This window comes from Berghia stephanieae, chromosome 15 (genome assembly GCF_034508935.2).
Source record: "Berghia stephanieae isolate SIO BIC M18660-M18661 chromosome 15, UCSD_Bste_1.3, whole genome shotgun sequence".
NCBI classification, from domain to species: Eukaryota; Metazoa; Mollusca; class Gastropoda; order Nudibranchia; family Aeolidiidae; genus Berghia; species Berghia stephanieae.
Window position 1 is genome coordinate 20,093,978 of NC_088374.1, and position 20,840 is coordinate 20,114,817.

The window sequence follows — 20,840 nt, forward strand, 5'->3', positions numbered from 1 at the left end:
TTTTTTTTTTTTTAGTAGTAGTAGTAGTAGTGGTTGTAGTAGTAGTAGTAGTAGTAGTAGTAGTAGTAGTAGTAGTAGTAGTAGTAAAGTAGTAGTAGTAGTAGTAGTAGTAGTAGTAGTATAGTAGTAGTAGTAGTAGTAGTAGTAGTAGTAGTAGTAGTAGTAGTAGTAGTAGTAGTAGTAGTATCCTGCCTGGTTACCGGTACTGGGCTCTGCATCCAGGTCGACAAAAGACCTCGTATTAGCACCTTGTGTTGTAAGACAGTAGTTAATTGGGATGGCTTTTTGAGACTAGTGCCGGATGTGTGAATATTTTCCCACCAGCGGGTTTGTATATTATGAGCGGCGGAAATCCGATGCAAGGTCTGGCGAACTATATGAAAAACACGGGATAATATGGTTGTGGGTAGTCTGCGTCTTGTGGTATGACACTAGTTTTCGTATCGGAAGGTCCTGGGTTCGAGCCTCGCTCGTCGCATAGTAGAGTCATTGGAAAAAGCTCTTCCCTCACATTCTCTCAATTTACTCAGGTGTAAAGTGAGTACCTGGCCGTTAATAGCGTTGTATCTGTCCGAAAAAAATATATTATCGCCTAACAGGCGTCAATGTCAGTCTTGTCCTAATGTTAAATGTTGCTGTTGGACAGGGACCCCTTGTAAAGAGCTCTGAGCACGTTTAATGGATATTGCGCTATATAAAACCTCTTTTAAAACTATTTTAGTGGAGCCAATAGCTGCTGCTGCTGCTTCGGATCGGAAGTTCCTGGGTTCGAGTCCCTCTATGCGCATAGCTTAGGACTTGAAAAATGCACTTTACACTCTTTTTCCTCTGTACTAGTTGTAAATGAGCACATAACCGTTTACAGTGTTGTCTCTGCCTGAACAAACAAATTGTAACATTGCCTGACAGGGTCATGTCTCGTCCTACATGTTAAGCGTTTCTGTTGATTAGGGACCCCTTTGCAAAGCAAATTGTGCAGGTTTAGCGGATATATTTTATATAAAAACTCATTTGAATTGAATTGAGTTGAATTGAAATAATGAATTGTTAGCATCTCTTAAAACCAAACTTCAATACGTTGGTCATCATTTTTATCCCAGTTCATTCGCAATTCGTGTCTACTTCCCATAACAATCCGCGATTTTGGTAGGTTTCAAAAGAAGAGAAGTACCCTTCTGAGATCAAGTGCACCGTTATATACCTCTCGTAGTCACAGGTTCAATCCCATTGGTGCCAACCTCCTATAGTCTCAGTGTCATTCTCCTCTGTTACCCAACTCTCACAGTCCAGCTTCAACTCCCAATGCTATCCATCTCCCATAGTCCTAGGTTCATTTCCCATGGATATCTTCTTTCCATAGTACCAGGTTCATTTCTCACTGGTATGCACTTCCCTGTGTCCCAGGTTCACTCCCATTTGGTGCCAACCTCCGTAAGTGTCAGGTTCATTCTCGTCTGATACACAACTCCATATTCCGGATTCAATTCCACAGTATCCATATCTCACAGTCCCAGGTTCACTTCCCACTGGTATACACTTTCCCCGAGTCGCCAGTTTATTGTCCTTTGGTTCCCACTTCCTATAACTTACACGATTTTGGTAGGTTTTGAAAAAGGATACTTACCCTTCTGAGCTCAAATCCACCGTTATCTACCTCTCGTAGCCCCAGGTTCAATCCCCATTGGTGCCCATCTCCTATCCTGCAGGTTCATTCCCCTCTTGTACCTAACTCCGATATTTCGGCTTCAATTTCCACACATATACATCTCCCATAGTCCCAGGTTCACTCCCAACTGTTGTTCCCTGAATCACCCGTTCATTGCCAATTAGTGCCCACATCCCATAATTTTTGAAAAAAATGTACCTTTTGTCTCACAGCTCACTGTTATCTACCTCTCGCAGTCTCAGGTTCACTCCTCAATGGTCCTACTTTCTATAGTTCATTCTCCTCGGTACACATTTTCCATAGTACGGCTTCAATAGGATTCAATAGCTTTATGTCACTTCTCCCAACAACGGCGGCCATCGTGGTTCTATACAAAGAAAATCGGTACTTTGTATCATTTATGCTGGCTAGAACGTTTCACATGTCTTGTGATCAGAATGTGTAAAAGTCAGAACATGATCAGATTTATAATGTTTGTTTTTTTCTTCTAGATACTCTTTTATGCATGTCAGAGAAATATTTCATAAGCGCGTCCGCCATTGTTCTGATAGTTTAGAGCCAGTTACAAAGTTACCATGGGTCAATACGAGGGAAGTGACGTTACGACTGTTGAAGCCTATTGCCACTGGTATCCATCGCTCATAGTTCCAGATACATTTTCCACTGATATCCTCTTCCCATAGTCCCATGTTCACTTTCTATTGGTGTGCACTTCCATGAGTCCCAGGTTCACTCCCCGCTGTTGCTTACTTCCCATACCTTTGTTGGATATTGCAAAGTTTCGTCGTGTTTCGTAAAATAGTAATTGATTTTTTTACGAAACCAACCAAAATCCGCCAAAAACCATAGTCTCATGTTCACTTGCCATTAGTGTAAACTTCTCTGAGTCTCGTGTTCACTCCCCACTGTTGCCAACTTCGCTAGTTTGCCGGATATTCTCTGGTTTCGTCGGGTTTCGTTTGTTTTCGTAAAAGTTATTGCTTTTTTACGAAACCCGCCGAAAACCATAGTCTCAGGTTGACTCCCCCTGGTGTACACTTCTCCGAGTCTCAGTTCACTCCCCACTTTTGCCTCATTCCGATAACTTTGTCGGATATTGTCGGATTTCGTCGGGTTTCGTAAAAAAAGTAAAAGCATTTTTTTACAAAACCCGCCGAAACCCAGTCTCAGATTCATTCCCCAATGATTTACAATTACCCGAGTCTCAGGTTCACTCCCCACTTCTGCCTACTTCCCATAACTTTGTCGGGTTTCAGCAGGTTTCGTAAAAAAGAAAAACCTTATTTTTAAGTGACATTTGTATTGATAATGTTTTCGATGCCTATTTTGCGTTCTTATTGTTTTTGCATAAGTTGATTTGGTCTCGGTAGATAATTCTTACCAAGGTAAACAATATCCCAATTTTTTATTTCTTTTGTATTTTTAGCGCCATTGGGCTTTGACGAAAAATGCTAAACAATTATTATTATTATTATTATTATTATTATTATTATTATTATTATATTATTATTATTATATATTATTATTATTATTATTATTATTATTATTATTATTATTATTATTATTATTATTATTATATTATTATATTATTATTATTATTATTATTATCATTATTATTTATATTATTATTATTATTTATTATTATATTAATTTATTATTATTATTATTATTATTATATTATTATTATTATTATTATTATTATTATTATTATTATTATTATTATTATTATTATTATTATTATTATTATTATTATTATTATTATTATTATTATTATTATTATTATTATTATTATTATTATTTATTATTATTATCATTATTATTATTATTATTATTATTATTATTATTATTATTATTATTATTATTATTATTATTTATATTATTATTATTATTATTATTATTATTATTTATTATTATTATTATATTATTATTATTATTATTATTATTATTATTATTATTTTATTATTATATTTATATTATATTATTATTATTTATATTATTATTATTATTATTATTATATTATTATTATTATTTTATTATTATTATTATTATTATTATTATTATTATTATTATTATTATTATATTATTATTATTATTATTATTATTATTATTATTATTATTATTATTAATTATTATTATTATTATTTTATTATTATTATTATATTATTATTATTATTATTTATTATTATTATTATTATTATTATTATTATTATTATTATTATTATTATTATTATTATTATTATTATTATTATTATTATTATTATTATTATTATTATCACAGTAACTTACTAACCGAATACGAGTATCACACCACAAGTCATACAGCCGCACTTTTTAAAAAAAATATATTTTCTTTCTTATAATAATAATAATAAATGATGCTGATAACTTATATAGCGCTATAACTCCGACACACCAGACTCTAAGCGCTTAAATTACTAATTCCTTAGGCTGAAACATAATCATTTACGCACACAAGAACACACACACACACAAACACACACACACACACACAACACACACAACACAACGCACAACACAAACCAAATCTATCTTGCTTCTCATACCATCTACTAAAATAGAAACAGATATGTTTTAAGCGAAAGTTAAAAAATAGACAAATATTCTTTTTCACGAATGCTCTGCGGTAAGGCGTTCAAAATAGAGGGTCCGAAATGAGAAAAGGATCTCATTCCATCATTTTTCCGAATTCGAGGGACAACTAGTTTTGTGGAATCACTGGCCGAACGTAAGGGGCGGGATTTTGAATATCTTTCAATTAGTTCCGAAACGTAGGAAGGAGCAGTACCATCAAGACAACGATACACTAAAACACAAGCTTTGAATTTAATCCTTTTCTCACCAGGCAGCCAATGCAGTTCATGAAGTAGAGGTCCGACATAGTCGCACCTACGCTTCATGAATACTAGTCTGGCAGCGCTGTTTTGGACAATCTGAATACGTCTCAGATTGTATTGCGAAACGCCAAACAACAGAGCATTACAATAATCCAATTTCGATAGTACGAGGCACACAACCAGGCGCTTGGTCACATCCTCAGATATGGACCGTCTAATCGAAGCAATCTTTTTTAGTTGGAAAAAGAGAGATCTAACCAAATTATTAACCTAATGCTCCATCGACAGTCTAAGAATATGCCAAGGTTTTTCACGTGGTCAACAACTTGAATGGAGGCATCCCCCAGCTTCAAATCTGTTTCATTTTTCCACTTCCTGTTCCCCACATACAATACCTCCGTCTTATCATCATTCAGTTTCAGTCTGTTATCATTCATCCATTTCTTAACATGTTGGATACAATTCTTACTATCGGCTGAGACTTCTTGTAAATGTCTCGTATTGGAAATGCAGTACAATTGCGTATCATTAGCGTATTGATGGTAAGATAGACCAAAACTTCTGATGATTTTAGACAGAGGGCCAACGTACAAAACACAAAGAACCGGTCCAAGTACTGAACCCTGGGGAACCCCACAATCAAGAAATATTTCCTCAGATCTATATTCATCCAACGTAATAATCTGTTTACGATTAAACAGATATGACCTAAACCAATCAAGCGCTGCACCACACACGCCATAAGTAATTTCAAGACGTTTGAGAAGAAGATTGTGATCAATAGTATCAAAAGCAGACGATAGGTCAAGCAAATTCAGCAAATAACATAAACCACTGTCTATAACAGAGAGGAGATCATTAACAACCCTAACAAGTGCGGTTTCCGTCAAATGATGTTGCCTATAAGCAGACTGAATTTTTTCTTCAAGACAATTATTTTTAAGATGAGACATTAATTGTTTCAAAACAAGCTTTTCTAAGATCTTAGTAAGAAAAGGAATATTAGAGACAGGGCGATAGTTTTTTAAATTCTCTTTATCGAGATCAGGTTTTTTCAAAAGGGGTTTGACATGAGCAACTTTGTAAATGTCTGGTACCGCACCTGACTGCAACTAATTATTACAGACCTTCCAGAGTTTAGCATTTAACCGTCAACTTACCAGTCATTTTCAGGATTTCCCCCAAAACTTCACACCTAACTATAACACAAAAGTTATTTTTTATTACTCTAGTTTCTTTAGCTAAACATGCTCTACAACACACTGTTCATGTTCTTTGAATTTCACGATGTACAAAAGAAATTTGAATTTAAAAATTGTTGGTTGTATCGTAACGAATGTGACAAATTTCCTATAGTTGGTAAGGAGAGGGTTAACAGGTGAAATCCAGGGAGACATTAACCTTTTCCTTACCACCTACAGCAAAATCGTCACATTTGATGAGACACAATATACGTTTTTCTTATTCAGAATTACTTTATACACCACACACTTTGAAAAATAATCTTTGTTTAATGAATAAAAACATAAAGTTGTTTTGTAGAGAGTTTGTTTGAGTTTAAAAACATATCTTTTTCCTGGGTTGCTGCATTTGGGCAAATATGAAGTAATCCGTAAAGAGTAAAAACAACAAAACTCTTGGATGTCAAATCAACAGTGATGCAAAATTCACTTAGTATTTTTCAGATTGAAACGAATATGGAATGTGATGGACATGAATGCATGATTGATGAGGTGTTAAGAATAAAAAAATAAGATCATAATATTAGTAACCACACAATATAACAACAACGGTAGTAATGATGACGACTACTACTACTACTACTACTACTACTACTACTACTACTACTACTACTACTACTACTACTACTACTACTACTACTACTACTACTGCTGCTGCTGCTACTACTCTACTACTACTACTACTACTACTACTACTACTACTACTATACTATATACTATATACTACTACTACTACTACTACTATACTATACTACTACTATAATAATAATAATAATAATAATAATATACTAATATAATATACTACTACTAATAATATATAATAATATATCTATATAATATAATAATAATAATAATAATAATAATAATATAATAATATAATAATAATAATAATAATAATAATAATAATAATAATAATATAATATAATAATATAATAATAATAATAATAAATAATATAATAATAATAATAATAATAATAATAATAATAATAATAATAATAATAATAATAATAATAATAATAAATAATAATAATAATAATAATATAATAATAATAATAATAATAATAATAATAATAATAATAATAATAATAATATAATAATAATAATAATAATAATAATAATAATAATAATAATAATAATAATAATAATAATAATAATAATAATAATAATAATAATAATAATAATAATAATAATAATAATAATAATAATAATAAAATAATAATAATAATAATAATAATAATAATAATAATGCGTAAAAGATATATTGCGCTATAATTGAAAGACACCAGACTCTAAGCGCTTGAATTACAAATTACTTTGACTGAAACACACTCATTTAGACACACACACACACACAGTATTACACGTACAAGCACACACACACACAAACATACACACATATACACACATATACACACACACACAAAAGCACTCACTCAAGAAAACACAGACACGTACATACACACACACACACACGCACACGCACACAACGCAACACAAACCAGACCAAGCCAATCTTCCCTCTCATAGCATTATTACCAAGTTGACTTTACCACGATTGTCCAAGATACGTAGTTATGTCCCCTGCTACTAGGTATCAATTCCATCCAATCTAGAAAGACTGGATAAGATGTCCTGTCAACCCAGTATATGGGAAGGGGTGTAGTCTGTTATTACTGCTACTGATATAGTAAACAAAACACTTCACGGTCTCTCCCTTCTTTAGACTAACGACAGCGCTGACAGATGATTGCTCATACCCAACGGCGTGCCCCACCAATAAAATAGCAAGTCTTTTGTTGGCTGCATTGAGCTCAATTTCGGTCTGTGTACCGGCTGAAATGAGTAGTACAACAATTGCAATTTATATATTATATATATATATATATATATATATATATATATATATATATATATAATCAAATCAATACCATGCACTTTACCTCAAATTAAAGCTTGGCATTATCAGAAAAGAATGCTACTTTTCAACATAAACTCCACTTCTCTCAATAGCCAGAGATAACCTTTTTGTAAATTAATTTTATCGCGTTCTCGTAAAAACGAGTTGACTGAACTTTCAGCCAATTTTCTACTTCTGTCTTGGCTTCTTCACCTCCGTCAATGTGATGTCCCCTCATTGCCTCCTTCAGAGGACCAAAAAGATGAAAGTCCGAAAGTGTCATATCTGTTGAATTAATACGGCGGTTGATACAGCGTTGTCCATCAAACTGATGTCGTTACCTCTCATTCCCTGAAACTTGTTCGTGGATGGGAATACTCGTGACATGCCCAAATCAGATGTAACTCGACACATTCTTGCTTTCAGTTGCTTCAAGGTCTATTTCAGCCGTTCAGAGTTGACAGTGGCCCCTGCCGTTGGAAATCAACGAGTATTACTTTGTTGATTTCCCAAAACAATGTTGATATAATATAATCTTCCTTGTTGATTTCACAGTTCTGAATTTTTTGATCTTTGCGGAGGAGGGATGTCCCCATTCCAGTCATTGTCTATTCGACTCAGTTTCAACACTACCTATACACAATTTTATAGACTTTTTTAAAGAGTTTAAAGTTTTACTCGATGTTTCTTCTCTGAAAACAAAAATTCAATGGCAGTTTTATGTCGATGAATGACATCATTGGTGCAGACAGTTTGAATTATCACCAATTAATGAAAATTGGACAGAATTAAATCGTTTATCTTTTGATTTAAAGATTCCACGCGATCGTTCAATTGAGCCAAATATGACGTCACATGGACTAGGAATGACTTCACCAGGAGATTAGTCTCATTATATTTTGACTCAAACCTCGTAGAAGTGAGCATGATATTTAAAACATAAATCGATATATCAATTAAGGAGAGTGACTTTTATTTCTTAAACTTTGGAAGACTTTAACTTCTTAATTTCATCGTTCTTTGACTGTAGACTAGATTAGGCCATTTTTGAGTTTTGGAGAGACAACATAATGATATTGTAGAATCACTCGACCAGATAGGCTCGCGTGTAGAGAATTTTGTGCGAGAACTTTTAATACAGACATAAGTTTACTATAAACAAAATATAATTGCTATGACATTGTCGACAGGTTTACATATATATCAAATACGGAAATTATTAAACAGAGTGTATACTTCTCTTTGGCATGGCACACTGATATCATTTAAGCATAATTGATATTTCAAACAATGGATCTATACCAAATGATACCTAATTAATCTAAAACTAAAGCAAACTAGCTTTTTACAAAGGGTAGCAACTTTTCCTAGAGTAGCTCAATGTATAAATTCATAACAGACATAATATCGCATTGGTGCAGATTGTCAAAATAAAAAAAAACATACTCCCAAATGGTGAGTCCATCATGCCAAAGAGATGAAACGCGTATAACCCATCATATGGAGCTGTGTAGAGACCGGTGTCAGGGCTGAAATTGCCTCCAATATTTTGTTCCACACGTTGAAATTTAAGAATCTGTCCTTTTGTCACTGCTTTTGTGTGCATATTCCCAACCATGAATGAAGATCGGCGGTTTTCTAAGAAAAAAAAAATCATATGCATATTTTGTAACATATTCATCATCATCATCATCATCATCATCATCATCATCATCATCATCATCATCATCATCATCATCGTCGTCGTCGTCGTCATCATCATCATCATCATCATCATCATCATCATCATCATCATCATCATCATCATCATCAACATCATTACTTTTTAAATCTTCCTGATAATCTTCTGAAGAATTACAGCTTTTACAAAACCAAGACCCAAGAATTGTTTTAAAGAAGAAAATAGAGAACACATAGCCACAATGTTTTAAGAACTCCACGGGTTGCCTTGTTAAAGCTAGAATTGCTTAGAAAATTGTAATGGTATCTTTTAAATCTTAAACCGATTGTTCACCTTTTTATCTCAAGACTTTAATTAATGATTAGATTAATGATTAATGATCTATATCCTATTTCGTTAATTAAGATCATATGATCAACGTCTTTTGCGCACCACATAAATGAGGAACACAAAATTAAAATACCGAACCTTATATTGCGCGGCTCGAACAGTGTGGAATCTCTGCATTCAGTCTGCACTCTATATTTACCTATTCTACAGCAGTTTTTAAAAGGCAATTAAAAAGTCATCTCCTTCTGTTATATTTTGTTGGTATGGAAAAGGCACCAAATGAGCATTTATTTATCTATTTTTTAAATTGTTTTCTAAATAAATTAAAGTTGAATTTTTTTTCTAGTGTCACCTCATAGAACATATTTACACCAATTTACATTTTAAAAACTAATTCCGCTTTTGATACTATTGATCACTTTAACGACTTAATATAACTTTTGGCTTGTCTAGGACTGTCTTGCAGTGGTTTGAATCTTATTTAGATGGCAGAAAGCAACAGGTTATGATTTTAGATAATCTTTCTCGTCAACATACATTATCTTTTGGTGTTCTCCAAGGCTCTGTTTTGGGTCCGATTCTTTTCGTTTTTTATACTTCTTCATTATCTATTGTCATCACTGGTCAAGGGCTGCGCTATGATCTCGATGCAGATGATACGAAACTTTATGCTACTGATAAAACTAAAATTATCGAAAAATTGTGAAACGTGTGGAAAAATGTGTGACGGATGAAAAAGAGTGGATAAATGCAAACAAGTTGAAAATGAATGAGTCAAAAACAGAATTGATGATTGTGGGAAATAGATGGCCGTTGGAGGTGAATGATGGTCTTGAGGTGTTGATTGGGGGTGAAAAGATCACAGTTTCAAAGACTGTGAAAAATGTGGGTGTCTATTTTGATTCAGAAATGAGAATGTCAGCTCAAATTTCTGCTCTCTATAAATCTTTATACTTTCAATTGAAGAAAATCAGTTCGATCCGTCAGTATATTGCAATTGGATCATGTAAAACATTGGTTGTCTCCCTCATTTTTTAAAAACTAGATTATTGTAACTCCCTGCTTGTCAACTTGCCTCAGGCTTCTATTAAACAATTACAACTACTGCAAACCATTGCAGCAAGATAAGTTTTTGGCAAACGAACATTTGATCATGTAACCCCTTTGTTGACCTCTCTCCACTGGTTGCCCATTAAAAAGCGCACATATTACAAAGCAGCGTGTCCTGTTTATAAGTTTTTGACTGGTATAGCACCGGCATATCTCACAGATCACGTGGTCATGTGTAAATTTGAAAATTACACTTTAAGATCATTTAATGACCAAACTAAAATTTCGGGAAAAAGACCAAGAACACTGTTTCGGCCCCAAGATTTGGAATGAATTACCACGTGGTCTGAGGGAGTGTAAGTCTTTACCTGCCTTTAAAAAGAATCTCAAGACACATCTATACTGTATTTGTTTTTATTGACACTATGAATCCTTGATTTGGCTATGTATTTATTTATTTTTCACTCAAAATTGATAATTTATATTGTAAAAAGTTCAGAGCTTGTGTTTTACACGAGAATGAGCGCTGTATAAATGTGTATTATTATTATTATTATTATTATTATTATTATTATTATTATTATTATTATTATTATTATTATTATTATTATTATTATTATTATTATTATTATTATTATTATTATTATTATTATTATTATTATAATTATCATTATTATTATTATTATTATTATTATTATTATTATTATTATTATTATTATTATTATTATTATTATTATTATTATTATTATTATTATCATTATTATTATTATTATTATTATTATCATCATCATCATCATCATCATCATCATCATCATCATCATCATCATTATCATCAACATCACCACCCTGGGTTACTAGCTGAACTAAACACAATAGAAATGCTAGTATTCATTGAAATTTAGTATTATGTGTGATTGGATGTCAGGAAATGAAAATAAAGATGTTTTACTAGGAAGATTAAAGTCTCTGGCGTCTACATCTTTGTGTTACAGAAAAGAAAATATGTCTGACGCGATAGATGTGTAAATAATTATTCACAATACTGACTATAAATATTCTTCTGTTGTCCCAACAAAGACAGGAGATGTATTTTTAAACACCTCTTAGTAGGACTAATCCTCCAAATAATATTATTGTAAAAATGTGTAATGAAAAGTAATATCCAAACCCAAAAAGATTCCCTTTCTAATCTGCCTACAGAATGGACTACAGCACGGACGCAATCCTTAGGGTACACAACGATATCATTGAAAAGCTAAACCCGGACAGCAATGTAATCGTGCTCTTTCTCGATCTCAGTACTGCCTTTGATAGTGTTGACCACACCATCTTGTTGGCAAGACTAAATGAAAACCTTGCCATTCAAGGACCTGCTCTGAACTCGCTCGCAGAGTACCTCAGTGGTCAGCAGCATGTTGTTGTTATAGATGAAACTCGGAGCTCTCTATCACAGCTCAAATTCGGCGTTCCTCAGGGATAGGTCCTTGGCAACTGCTCTTTATAATATACACCTCTCCACTAATAGACATTCTCTCAGCATCTATTGTCATCTACCACATTTACCCCGATGACACGCAAATTTATGTTCCTGTTTTACATAATTACATAGAGGCTGTCTAAGACATCACTGGACACTGCACGCAAATGGCCAAACTATGGATAAATCAAACAAGCTCAAATGAAATGAAGACAAAACCGAGCTGATAGTCTTCAAGAAGAAAAAATCGTTGACTATTGTCGCGAAGCATCAACATCCTTGAATAAAACATCCACAACTCATCATCCGTCAAAAACATCGGCTTCTACGTTGATGAAAATCTTGACATAACCACGCATATCACCAAAGTATGTCACTCAGTAAACTACCAGCTGAGAAACATTAATTGAATAAGAGATCTACTCGGCACTGTGACGCCTAAAATAATCACCCATGCCTTCGTAACAAGTCGTATAGATTATTGCAATGGCCTGTTATCTGGTTTAAACGCTAAAATAATTAGGGCTTGGCAAGTGGCACAAAACGACGCCCTTCGAGTCATATCCAGGACCAGATGAAATTGAGAGAATAACCCCGATTCTAAAATCACTACATTTGCTTCCGATTGACCAATTGAATTCAAATAGCTTGCATCACCAACAGATGCTTACATCGACAAGCTTCTGACTATATTAAATCTCTCTAACATGCCAATGAACCATCAAGAAATCTTCAATCCTCCGTCTCCATTCAACTCAAAACTAGAAGGTATACATCGAGAACAAAATTTTCCAACAGATCTTTCTCAAATGGAGCTCCCAAAATCTGGAATTCCCTGTCCCCCACCAATAGAAACTCTCCAACTTTCAACTATTTCAAGTCCAATTTAAAATGGCCTTTACTAAATTTAGTTTATTGTTCATCAAACTGAGCTTTCAGAGCTGTAGTTTTTATATTATTTCCCTTTGTGAGTTCGTGTTTTATTGTAAAGCGCCTTTGAGTATGAATTCGTTGAATTTGCGCGCTATACAATGATTTGTTATTATGTTATTATTATTATAACAACAATAGGTAAACAAAAATAAATATAAAAGCATAAATAACAAAAACAAAAACCAAGTACGGAACATTTCCTGCTAAAAAGACTTCTTCGGTCAACAATATGAATTTGAATGAATTGAGAGAGAGAGAGAGAGAGAGAGAGAGAGAGAGAGAGAGAGAGAAAGAAAGAGAGAGAGAGAGAGATATCTATAAGTAAATTCAGCCACTGCTAGGAATTCCCCTTGCATGTCATAACTCCAACACAAACATTGATCTACTTTCAAAGTCAGAGGCAATTAGTATATACTATACATACTCATGTTTCGGCAAAAATTTATGCTGCTAATGCTATTTATGAGACCCTCTTCGAAGCATTTCAGCTCGGGTATTGCAGGGGCCAATTGCTTTGAATTGAATCCATATATTATGTGTTTTTGTTTGCATTTCAACTTGGAGTTCAGAGAGAAGAAGGTTTTCCATCGAATGTTTTTCCTGAATGTTTCGGTTCTCCAGATGAGTGTTTTGGCGTGTGGCTTTTTATGAGTTGCAGATGGAGTGAGGGATGGAGATGGGTTGGAAATTCATAGCTTTTATCGTGCTCTACAAAAGGAGCTGGATATGGAAAACGACATCACACTCACAGAGGGCCACATCTAAACACGATACAGTCAACACACTTCAACCTTCATACACGACAAAAAAAAATAACAACCAATGCGTAGAGCGAACACTTCTGGAAACTAAAGCACCCAAAAACCCGATACAACATCATATGTGACATCGTCTCAAACCAAAATGAAGTTACTCAGTAAAGACCAAAAATACAACTTATACCTAGAAGAGAAACTTCATTTAATGAAACAATTAACACGCCACGCTAAACAGAAAGACATAAATCTTAAACACGTAATTACACAAACGAAAATGCTTACTGTTCAATACACATTACACCAACCCAATGAAACATCTACTACCCACGACGACCACCCCCAAACACTAATCCACACTCAGCTTACATACATCATACACATTCAAACATGCACACAACAAAAATACTGGCCCCAACTGAACACAACAACATTCCTCCCGGACACTACCATACATAATACCTCCCTGAAGATTCCATCAATGAATGAAACAACGTTATAGGAGGAAATAGCAGAATGAGATGAAGAGTCATGAATATAATTAAATAATAACGTTGACGTCGACAACGTTGATGACATCGATGATGACTACCGTATTACAACAATAATTTTAGCGACAATGACGGCGTCGACGATGACGATGATGACAATGATTATTGCAACGACAATCTTCTTCTTCTTCTAGGTTCCATGCCTGGTCCAGGCTTCGGATACTGCATGAATTATCTCTCTCCATTCCTCCCTGTCTCTTGCTTTTTCAAACAGCTCTTGGATTGTTAGGTTGGTGAAGCCCTACAGTTGGTCTATGAGTGTTTTTCTTTCTCTCCCCCGGGCGCGTTTACCAGGTATTTTTTCCACAACTTGCTCGTATTCATTCTTATCTTTCCTTCATATGTGTCCGAAATAGGATATCTAGTTGTCGATCCGCTATTAAAGGCATTAGTTTCCTTTGTTGATATGTTTGTTTTAGCACTTCTTCGTTCGTTTTGTGTGCAGTATACGATATTCTCTGCATCCTTCTCAAACATCACATTTCAAAAGTTTCAATGTTCTTTTGTGTTTCTGCATTTGCAGTCCAGCTTTCGCATCCGTATAACAAGATTGGCCATACGTAGCACTTCAAGACTTGGAATCTAATCCCGAACGACATCTGTTTGTTTTTCAAAATGTTCCCGAGGTCCATAAAGGCCTGTTTGGCTTGAGTTATTCTTGCTCGTATGTCTCGGTTACATCTTCCATCTGTTGTCACTATTGAACCCAGGTATTTAAAACTTTCTACGTTGGCAAGTTGCTTGCCGTGAATCGTTATATTGCAGGTGTTGTTGTTTTCGGGGTTTTTCTGTATTACCATGCATTCCGTTTTGGTGATATTCACTTCCATTCCCATGGCTTCACTCTACTACCACTTTGTCAACAATCTTATGAAGTTGGATTTCTGATGTTGCAACGAGTACCGTATCGTCTGCGTATCTTATATTATTTATGTTGTGACCTCCTACTTTCATTCCCTCCATATTAGTTATGCCCCTCATGATTGTTTCTTGGTATAGATTAAACAGATCTGGTGAGGCAACACACCCTTGACGGACTCCTTTCTTAATAGGAATGGAATTTCCTGTAGAGTTTCCGATTTTGATAGATGTCTGCTGGGTGTAGTATAATGATTGCATGAGTCTGAGGTCTTTCTCATCAGCTCCAATGGAGTGCAGTTGTTTTAGTATTTCTTCGTGGCGTACTCTATCAAAAGCTTTTTTGTAGTCGACAAAACAGAGGTATAGTGGGGTCTGAACCTGTATAGCTCTTTCACTTAAAACACGGAGGAGGTATATTGCGTTCCTTGTCCCTCTGTCAGGTTGGAGTCCATATTGTTCTTCTGCGATTTCGGGGTTAATCTTATTCCTTAGCCTGTTGATAATTATACGCAACAGTAACGCAACGACAATACGACAATATTATAACGACAACGACAAAGACTATGATAACACGAACGCTGATGATAACGACATAACAACGAAGATGACAACGACAATAAATATGAAAATACGATTACGACAACGACGATAACGACATTGATAACAACCGCGACAACGACGATGACAACGATGATGACAAGTACACTTACGACAATGCTATAACGACAACGACAACCACGATGAAACATCAAAACGACTGTCAACTTACCTTTTTGTATCTGCAAACGTAGTTTATCGTCATTTAACTTTATCTGACTCCTTAGATTATCACCTAGATCTTTTATTTGTCCACTAGTCTTTTTCACTTCATCATGTATCAAATTTCTCAGATCATAACCTTTCCTGTCTTGGCGCTCTAGCAACTTTTCCAAGGACGATACTTTTTCCACGAGGGTCTTAACTACCAATGAAACATTGTTGTCTGAAATCAAATACAAAGTTGAAATATTGCAATCGATGGTCTCAAGTTAATGACAACGATATTTCACACAAGAGGAATATATATGTGTATACATTCTAAATAAAGTATAATTGCTCCCAAAACACTGTTTAATGCTTACTTAGTCTACAGGAAATGAAATCGAAAGGAAATTCTTGAGCAAGCGAGGCTGCATTTGTAAACAAACTTAACTTCTAGTTCAATACCCACAGTTAACATTTAAAAATAATTAAACTGTACAGGAAGTCAATCTATATTAGCACACTTACCATCAACTGATACGTTTGTATAGGCTTTATCTTTCTTCATTTCAAAGGACTCATCCAGATAATAAACAACACACGTGTACGTTCCCGCATCCTTGACTCCAGGGTTTTGTATCGTAATTCTGAGATAACTGCTCGCAGAATCGTTTTCAATGTGCCATTCTGTCTGCATAAATAAAATCATAATGCACGTTGGTGAAACATATTATTGTTTTAAATTGGTAATAAGGCTGAATACTGAGTATATTCAAATTCTATTCTGGTCTTTTCTGCCCACCATTTGGCCTTTCCTCTAAATCGGTCTCTTGTTTTAGCATAGTAAAGTAAGTGAATCTCAATGGTGTTAGTTGCCGGACCTTACAGGAATCGAACGGAAACGTTTCATATTCGGAATTCAAATTCCTTTCTATTTCCTACCAACAACGTGAAGCAAAACACGGAATGTCTTTGTTGTTGTTCTTAGAACACCTTTGGATGATCAGTCTGACTAAATAAATATTTTAATAGTGATATAAACGTTTTAGGTTTCACGTAGTTTTATTTACTGGAATGTCCATGTGTTTGGTGTGAATAAATTACAGAATTGTATAGCTTCTATGACACACTGGTTGTTCAAGAACAGAAGAGGAAATTGTGTTCACTTTGTTCACTTTTCAATTCATAAATACAAAAGAATGCTGGGTTTTTTTTTGAGTCTTATTTGTTGATTTATTTTAGTTATTGATTTTGTTCAGTTTTTGTCAAATTTATATTTTTTATTATCACATAATCTGGCATATTATTGTAGACTTTGAGTGCATTAAATAAAATATCTCCCGTCACTCAAAATATTTCCAAAACAAAATTGTCACCTAAATGTTTGACGCTCAAAATATTTATTTTGAATATCAGACCATTATTTAACATTAAAATATCCCTGAACAGTAAATTATTAAATTCGGCTCTTTGTTAATGATTTCTGCAATCCACGTTTATGAGTGATTCTCACTAAAATATATTAACCAACCTATTAAAATTTACGATTAACACATAGCTTTGTGGGTTGCAAAGCGATTCCGCACTCTATTTTCCCCTTACACAGCACTAAGATTGACCCCATAGGGTAAGAGAGAGAGACACAGAGAGAGAGAGAGAGAGAGAGAGAGAGAGAGAGAGAGAGACCATATGGGAACCTGGAGGATAACAGCCAAGGATGAGATGAAAGAGAGCTTTAAAGCATGTAATGAGCTGAAATAGCTGATCCAGTACCTAAATGCCTGGAATAAATTTGTTGACGCCTTTAGTTCCACCAATGTACCAAGAGGATAAGTAGGCGGATAAGTACTGTGTTTTAAATGATTACCTGGATATTAGATTTCATGCCAGGTCCATCTATGATGTTTTTAGAATTGTACACAACCATCGGAGGTTCTCCATTCTTGCCCAGTTCCATTGTCGACAGGGCATTAGCCCAATAGGAAGGGCCGTCCGCCACACATGTGATGTTCAGTTGACTAGTGAGAAATTCGTTAAAACTCTCTGGACTCGTCTCAATATGGATAGCCGCTATCCCTGTTATATAAAGGTAATAATGATGATAATAACATATTAAAAAGAAATAGACTAAATAATTATCGCGTCTATGTAGGAGAAATGGTAAATAGTAATAAACAAATAGGAGTCAAAGGCATAAGCTGTCTGATGTCACATTAGCCCTGTTACAGTTAGGTTAAAGTTCTTGTCAACTCGAACGATAGTAAGGATAATCTAAGTTTATAGAAGTAGGTAGGAGAATTAGTAGAATGTGGCACACTATATAGGGATAGATAGGTTCGGAATGTAAGTATTATTCCCAGTTAAAGCAGAAATAGTTATTATAAATCAACATAACTGCCTCACACAATAACACATTAACACACATTTAGCAAAAAGAATAAAAGTGCATTTTTATTAATCAAAGTCAGGCTATGAGTAGTTATTTTTCCTCTCGTATATTCCGTTGCTTAATCTATTTTAATTCTTATGACTGGTGGTAGCGTTAATGCTGCTTCTGCTGGAGGAGCCTTTTTGTCATTCTCTGATTGTCCCAGTAGTCACATGAAAGATTCAGCTTTGGATCAACGTGTAACAAAATGGTGTAACCCGATTTGTGAAAATACCGGAGTAAATCTTTGACCAGTTGCAACATTTTGTTTATGATCAGTGATGTCGTGAGGGTTTCCAATTAACAAACGCTTGACATCACCACTGACCAAAATTTTGTTAGTCGATATCATTAATTTAATGAACGAGATACAAGTAGGTTAATGGGATGGGGAAAGATAAGTAAAAATGAGAATATAAGAATTAATTGATATAAATACACAATAGTACTATCGCGTATTAGCGATATCACTTTTGTACATGTAATTCATGTAATGTAATCCATTTATTCGGAAGGTATACATACATATACAGCAATATGTACATATAGATAAAGAGAGTGAATGAAACGTTTTGTTATTGAAAACATAAGTTATCGATTTCTGTTTTTCTTTAGGTTGATCGGCCGGGGGGGGGGGGAGCTCAACTGGTCCATTCAAGGTTTGTGTATTGTTAATTATAATCCAAATTTAAAATATCTAACATCGATTTTGCCATACCATTTTGAGTCTCAAATTTGCAATGGTCTAATATAAATGTCATAAACTAATTCTGTAAAATATCTCTATAGTGACACACAAAGGTACAATGATCATAAGAAAGAAGAATATTGAGGTCAATACTTCAATATTTTTTTTTGCAGAACGTTTGCCACAAGATTGTTATTTTTTGTTCATGCCAGACCCCCATATTAGGTCAAAAAAACGGGTATCAACATAGATAATGTATATTTCTCACCAAATCAGTTGTATTTTTAAGCTATAATGATGATACAGAATGATTAAAATCGCCCAATATAGGGAATTAATTGTTTTTGTTCTGGGATAGACCCAAACCGCCCGTTAAGAGATAAAATTAGTGAGATAATGGAAAGCAGAGAGAAAAGAAGAGAGAGAGAGAGAGAGAGAGAGAGAGAGAGAGAGATAGAGAGAGAGATACTACTACTACTACTACTACTACTACTACTACTACTACTACTACTACTACTACTACTACTACTACTACTACTACTACTACTACTACTACTACTACTACTACTACTACTACTACTACTACTACTACTACTACTACTACTAACTACTACTACTACTACTACACTACTACTACTACTACTACTACTACTACTACTACTACTACTATACTACTACTACTACTACTACTACTACTACTACTACTACTACTACTACTACTATAATAATAATAATAATAATAATAATAATAATAATAATAATAATAATAATAATAATAATAATAATAATAATAATATACTTCATTAATTTCTTTTTTTGTGTGTGTGTGTGAGAGAGAGAGAGTGAGAGAGAGAGAGAGAGAGAGAGAGAGAGAGAAAGAGAGAGATAGAAAATCTACTTCATAAAACCATTCAAGCTAATCCCCCTCAAACATGATATTATTCTTTAAATTCGATATTAACCAAAATCTTACCTAAATCACCAAAGTGAATGAAAAGGACGACACCGATAACCAAACAAGACAAAGTTGATTCAGACATTTTAGGATGGGGACGAGTTGATATGTGATTTCAAGTCAGAATTGTATGTGCTTATACTGTACAATGGAAATTAATATATCCTTCTTATATAGGGTTCTATTTATAATTCTTGTTTTATCTTGAACGTGTTTGTTCGCAGTTTGGGATCTGACAAAAGGTGGATTTCAAAATATTTTATAAATTAAATAGATAAAATTTGAAGGTAATTTAATAAATGAAGAAATATATGAACGAATGAACAGATAAATGATTAACATACTTATTATGTTCATGTATGAAATACCAATTGTAAAAAATAAATAAATTTTATAATAATTACACAAACACACACACGCACACACACACACACACATATATATATATATATATATATATATATATATATATATATATATATATATATATATATATATATATATATATATATATATATATATATATATATATATATATATATATATGTGTGTGTGTGTGTGAACAAATCGCGCTCAGGGCGACATTTGGTTGACTTATGTTGTGTTGTTCATGCAAAAAGACATTTTAGTTCTTCTGCTCTAACTCCCTCTCGACCTGGCGATTTGTTATTTTTGAGCTTTTGTATGCCTTCACTTGCGTTATATGCGTTTCAAGCTCTGAATTGGTAGAC

General features: G+C 33.8%; 1 protein-coding gene across 2 annotated transcripts in view; it reads right to left on the reverse strand.

Annotated features, from left to right (window-relative positions):
* LOC144960639 (uncharacterized) overlaps positions 1-20,256 on the reverse strand; it is a 72,517-nt gene extending 52,261 nt beyond the window's left edge. The window contains exons 1-6 of one of the 2 annotated variants that reach the window (XM_078893878.1): positions 20,128-20,256; positions 17,906-18,114; positions 16,567-16,729; positions 16,067-16,279; positions 9,106-9,297; positions 6,987-7,595 (exon numbers count right to left, since the gene is read on the reverse strand). In XM_078893878.1, the coding sequence (XP_078750004.1) occupies positions 7,372-7,595; positions 9,106-9,297; positions 16,067-16,279; positions 16,567-16,729; positions 17,906-18,114; positions 20,128-20,194 (1,068 nt within the window). In that variant the 5' untranslated portion in view covers positions 20,195-20,256 and the 3' untranslated portion in view covers positions 6,987-7,371. Of the gene's footprint in view, positions 1-6,986; positions 7,596-9,105; positions 9,298-16,066; positions 16,280-16,566; positions 16,730-17,905; positions 18,115-20,127 lie in introns of those variants that run through there. The other variant, XM_078893877.1, reaches the window with a different exon arrangement.
* Positions 20,257-20,840: the final 584 nt, after the last annotated feature.